The 6,187-nt window shown below is 39.5% G+C and overlaps 1 protein-coding gene across 3 annotated transcripts in view; it reads left to right on the top strand.

The window, feature by feature from the left end:
* The first annotated feature begins 489 nt into the window (after positions 1-489).
* The window catches only part of GRM3 (glutamate metabotropic receptor 3), a 206,799-nt gene continuing 201,101 nt past the window's right edge, over positions 490-6,187 (top strand). The window contains exon 1 of one of the 3 annotated variants that reach the window (XM_006925732.1): positions 490-984. In XM_006925732.1, the coding sequence (XP_006925794.1) occupies positions 900-984 (85 nt within the window). In that variant the 5' untranslated portion in view covers positions 490-899. The remainder of the gene's footprint in view (positions 985-6,187) is intronic. The other 2 variants (XM_006925730.1, XM_006925731.1) reach the window with 2 other exon arrangements.

Here is a 6,187-nt window from a genome sequence, read left to right as displayed (position 1 = left end):
CAGTTGAGCTGCGTGTGGGGCAGAGCTGCACACAAGCCTCCCAGGCTCGCTCACTCCCTCTCTGTTCTCGCTCTCCCTTTCTCCTCTAGCATGCGGTTAGCCGGGTGCACCGGACCACGGGACAATTCTTCCAGGGCTGACTGTTAGTCCCTGCTCTCCCGCAGGCCAAAAGCTCTAGCAGATCTTCAAAGTTAGAGCCACTGATCTCCCTGCCGCCCCAGCCCCTTCGCCCCACCTCTCCGAAATTCCCAACCTTTGTATGCAATGCCTAAGGATTTCAGAGTGAGACGAAGCAGCCGGCAAAACGGCTCTGACTTGCCTCTTGTCTAGGTACCCTGGCTCACTGAAGACTCTGCAGATACACCCCTATGAAAGGAGGGAGGAAGGAAGAGGGGGAAAGAGAAAAGGAGAACGAGAGAGGGAGGAAAGAAGAAAAAGAGAATGAGAAAGAGAGAATGCCAGAAGGTCCATGCCTCTGCTGAGAGTCCCAATTAGATGCTATGGTTTCAGCCTGGGCAAGGTGAAGGAAAGTTGCTTGCGTGCCTGGGAAGTGGGTTTGCCTGTAAAGAGGAGAAGGATTCAGCTGGGAACTGCTCCCCTCCCCTCCGTGAAAGACCACTGGGTCCCCCCCTTTTTTCCCAACCTCCTTCTTCTCTTCTCCTTCCACCCTCCCTTTTCCTTTTCCCCACTCCCCACTGACTCGGAGGCTTGGATGCTCTGCCACCGGGCAGTGGTCCAGCGAGCAGCCAGGAGGGGGCGGGGGCAGGGGCAGGGGGCACTGTGACAGGAAGCGGCGCGCACAAGTTGGCCATTTCAGGGGCAAAATAAGTTCTCCCTTGGATTTGAAAAGGACAAAGCCAGCAAGCTATCTCTTTTGTGTCGGATGAGGAGGACCAACCATGAGCCAGAGCACGGGTGCAGGCTCAGCCGCCGCTGCTGCCACCACGGTCAGCTCCAGTCCCTGCCAGGAGTTGTCGGTGCGAGGTAAGGGGCCCAGAGGAGGATGTGTCCCTCTGGAGGGCGCCCAGCGGAGGTGCTGAGGCTCGGGCGCCGCGTGGGTAAGGCGCAGCCGGGAAAGTTGAGGCAGAGCATCGACCAGTCCCTACAGTTCTGCTGCCAGGGGTGGGGAGGGTGGGAGGCAGAGGCGTTATGGGTGTGAGTGAGAGTTTGTGTGTGTGCGCACACTTCCATGTCTCTGGGAGGGTGGCAGATTTCAGGGCACAGAACTGCAGCCAGGGTGAGAGAGGTGGAGGGACAACCAGCGCTCGCAGACCCCTAGAGAGACCAGTCTCATCAGCCAACCACCTCCAGCCCTGCCCTGGGCACAGGATACGTTTCTATTCCGGGGCTCCTTAGGCTTTGTGCACAGGAAACCGTGCGATGACTGGCTGCCACATTGGCTGTTTCATGTGGGTGTGGAGGTTGCCAGACGAGGTGGGCAGCGGTCGGCGGGACCTGGTCCGCGTTGCAGCCAGGATAAGCTCTGTAGCCAGAGGCTGCCAGAGGTTCGCTCTGCTGCAAATACATTTGGAAGGGATCTCTAACTCGATGCCCTTTTCTCCCTTTGGGTTGAAGAAAGGATCAAAAAGCCAGACTGGAAGCATATCTCTTCATCTATCCTGTTCTGTTTCCTTATCTGACAGATAACTCAGAGAGGGCGGGAGATTTGCAATCCAGAAATACACTAGGTAATATACCCAATGAGCTTGTTTCTTACAAATTTATTTTAGATTTCTTTCTAGTTATTTCCCTTGGTTAACTAACATGGTAGATTCCTCAAGGTATAACACTTTTAGGTAGATATCTTAAGAGAACATGTCCCTGCCTTTTAAGTATTTTAAAATATTGTATATTTTGATAGCAAATAACTAAACTTTACACTTCTAGTGATCTGTGGTCAAATGCTCAGCTAATTGCTAATAAAATATTTGAATAGTAGTATGTTTGACATATAGAGAGAGATGATTATATATCTGTGTATTCAAAGTTGAGGTTAATATGAATGGAAGTTAGTGTAAGTTAAAGACCTCAGCAATAGTTCGTTAGTTTGAGTTTTTCTGCTTCAATTTATTTGTGCTACCCGATCTTAGAACTGTTCGATAGAGCTACATTGTGTTGCTTTGAAGAAAAATAGCATTTATTTGTAGAGAAATGTTATTTATTTACCTAAATATAAGTTGGTTTATCTGATCACATAGCTTAAAGCTGCTACCTGAATTCTAATTGTTTGTGTAAATATGTTTAATATAGGCATGCCAAAAAAATTTTTAGATTGCCATTACACTAAACTTCTGTGGATTACATAGTTTGTACTAGAGATGCTTAGGACACTCTATTAGTTAATGATTCTATAGTCCTATGCTCTTCTTCCCCCACCCCCTTAAAAATGCCCAATAGATTTTGAATAGATTTTGGAAGCTACTGTACACCAGACCTTAATAAAGTGATATTTTCTCTTTCATAATGGCAGTGTCTTGTATTTACAAAGGTTTCTCACAACTATAGTTTTTAGCTGTCCATGCTTTCAGGTTCTGATCATCCAGCAGGAGTGTAGGATATTTTGAATAGATATGCCCTAAGGCTGTCTTGATTTATATTTAGAACAGCACAGGTGCTCAGATGAAAACTGAAGGGAAGTATTAAAACTTATTTTTCACAAATAAGTGAATGAAAATTCCAAAATATCTACAGTCATTGAGATAAAAGGAAAGATAAATGGTAAGAATGAATACCTTTTAATATTGACAAGTCCCCCACTCCTCCCTTCCCCCACCAAAAAATCTAGGTGTAAAATCTCTTGTATGAGCTAGATCCTTGCCAATGAATTGTGAAACCTATATAACAGAAAATTATGCCAACACAAGGACTAGGTTAAATTTAGGAGACTGCAGGGTAAAGAAGCCTTTCTATTTAAATTGAATAGTATTTTTCACATTTCAGGAATACATGATCAGTAAGTTGAGAAAATGTATGAAAAACTACACCAACAGAAAATATTATAAATAATGAAAATATATTCTATTTTCTTTTCATTCATGTATGATATTCTTTTTAAAAAGTTGTGGTGTACACATGAAAAGAAATGAATGTAAATCAGATGATTTACTTCACAATTACTAAACATCAAAATGAACCCATCTCTAAATATATGTCACTGTAATTAAAATTGGTAGGCTGAACAAATGCAAAGTAGGATAAAATCGACTTTGAATTAAATTTAATATTTTTATTGAATGAAAGAACTAGAATAAATGTCGAAAGGTTACTTGCCTCACTTCTATACTTCATGACAGGTGAACAACCAGAACCACACAAGATTGAGGATGGTCTTATTTTGAAAGATTCTCAGCAATAACATTTTTACAACTTCCCTGGATTCCTTTCCCTTTTCCTTTTTTCATGTCAAACTTTTTTTTTTTTTAATTAAACCACTTTCTTTTTCTTGTCCATTCCTCTAATTGATATCAGTAACAAAATTTTGCAAGATATTTTTCCAGGGTTCTAGCTGCCTCCTATCTTGGAGATGAAATGTTTCATTTTATTGTCTTGCACTCGACATCATCCCAAGATACCATTAAACAAAAGAAATGAAAATTAATACCTAATCTCCATTGAAAGCCAAGCAGATGGAATGCATTTATGTATGTTGGAATGTGGCCAGAGTGCCAGGGCGAGAATTGTTTTCCTTAGGGGTTACTCCTAAAAAGGAATAATGTTTACTCATAGTTGTCTCACTTTGCTATTTTACACTGAGTTTGTTGTGCATTTTTGTCTCTTCTGAGATGCTGCTAAATGCATCCAATTCTGCATTGGATGAATTTGTTGAAATCACTCCCTAGAAGTAGCATAAAATGATAGAAGATTATCCACCAACACTGAACACATAAAATGAGTACAATCATAGTAATCACAGAGACAGTAGAAGCTATTAGGTCATCCCCCTCCCTTTACTTCTAATGTAGGCTTGGTCCCCATAGCATAATGTATTTTGGAGTACTTCAGTCCAGTCTCATTTTAAATGGCTCAAGTAATGACTTCTTCCAACGCCTCTGAGAGTCTATTTCACAGTCTAATAGTTCTCCCTATTAAGAACTTTGTTGTAATATTCAGCCTAATTTTCCCCTGGTTCTATTTTGTCTTGTTACTTACTCCCTATTATAACCCCTCTGGACCAGTCCATTCACTTGCCTCATTCAGAGTCTTAATCTAACATTTATATAAAACTTGTAAAATACAAAAGCTTTATACAGTTACAATATCTAGACATCTTTTCTAAATATTTAAGACATATCTTTCAGGCTATCTATATAATGTATATGATTATATATTCATAATAACCTATTTTACTAATGTAGGTGTGAGGAAATTTTCCATCTTTGACATTAATGATCTATGTGAATATTGAGATGATCCCTTCTAAGTAACATTCTATGTGGATGCACACTTATGAGACATTTTCATTGCAAATTTGATGTCAACAGAATCCTGTCACACCCACACTACAAAGGAATTCTGTGACTTGCTGGTCTGATGCTCCACTGAGCCCCAGAAGCTGTTTTCATGTAAATTGCATTATTGAAATGAAAGTAATTTCCATAATTAATAGAATGTGCTAAGAATATAATAGTGTATATAGTTTAGAGGTATATGTTAATTCAATATAGTAATTCTGTTAGAAAACAATAGCCCCTCCATACTGAAACAATCTGAAAAGCCAGTAGAATTAAGTTTGAGTTCATCGCTATGCCATATCATGAAAAGTAAGCTCATATCATGCATATATCAGTATGGTATATACTTATATATGTATGACGGTACCATAAGTGAAAGTTACTTTAAAAATAGAAAAGCCTATTATAACCACAAGAGAGAAACAGGTTTTCACTTTGTTCATTTAAAATCTGGTTCTAAGACATCCAAGTGTAGGCTTAAGCAAATATCTTGGTAGACTCACCATCCCACTCAATTGTTTCTACAAGTCCCAGCCACTGAAATACAAGTTCTACTAGTCAGTAGAGGAGCAAATGACATAAATCAGGAAATAAGTTCCTAGGTTACACTTGGCAAGTCTAGAAAATATAGGACTCAACATAAGATTAATCAGCAGCTAAAAATACAATTTAATGTTGTCTTCTTTACTGCTTAGTGAGCATTAGATTGTACATAGAAACATTCGTGTGGATTAAATTAAGGAAGCAGTAAAAAGAAGTGGCATTCCAAACTGAATATATCTTCAAGGGATAAAATTATAGTGCATAGAATAAATAACTTTTAAAACTAGTATTCTCTCTCTTGAAGGCCCAAAGTGTTTTTATAGTGACATTCATCACATAGTGGTGAGTATCTTCAAAATGATTTCCCTTAGAAACAAAGGAGAAATCAATTTTCTTGGTGTCGGAAAAGTAGGTCATTAATATACTTGTGACTTCTCCCTGGGACTGAGACATTCGAAGAAGTCTGTGTCCACACAGACTATAACATTTCCTCATGAAATGAGCAATCTTTTTATGGAACTGAAAATTGTGCACTGTACTTTAAGAACAAGACAGAAAAAATAAACTTGGAAAACACATATAACCTATACAAAGGTAGACTAAAATATCATGTTTGAAAATAAAACCATATATAGAGAGGGTATCTCCGTAGAAAGCCCAAAGTAGCTCTTATTTTTAATTCCTTGTTGGAATTTACTTCATTATCATTGCCTATGAAGCACTACACAAACCCACAACCACATGATATTTGAGTAAATTTATTTGGAAAATATAGGTGTATACCAAACAGAAATTTTCAAAACCATGATACTAGACACATAGTTTGAAAAGCATTACAACTATATGCGCAGCATATTAAGAGTTTAACAATTTGAGGGGACTCCCCTTAAAAAAGAGGTTAAAGATTACCTTCAGAAAGAAAAGATAGCTAATAGGGAAGCAATCAGTCAATAAATATTTATTAAGCACCTACTATAACCAGAACAAAATTTAGGACATGCAGTGGGGACACAAAAAAATGTTAAAACATATACAAAAAGCAACAAACGAGCAGGACAAACAAACAGAGATTTATGGACATGGACAATAGACTAGAGGTTACCAGAGTATGAAGGGGAGCGGGGTAGAGGGAGGTAAATGGAGTAAAGGGGTCAAATGTGTGGTGACAGAAGGAAGTCTAACTACGGGCAATG

This window comes from Pteropus alecto, unplaced genomic scaffold, assembly GCF_000325575.1.
Source record: "Pteropus alecto unplaced genomic scaffold, ASM32557v1 scaffold69, whole genome shotgun sequence".
NCBI lineage: Eukaryota > Metazoa > Chordata > Mammalia > Chiroptera > Pteropodidae > Pteropus > Pteropus alecto.
The sequence above is the reverse complement of the archived record's forward strand: the minus strand, read 5'-3'. Positions and strand labels throughout refer to the sequence as shown.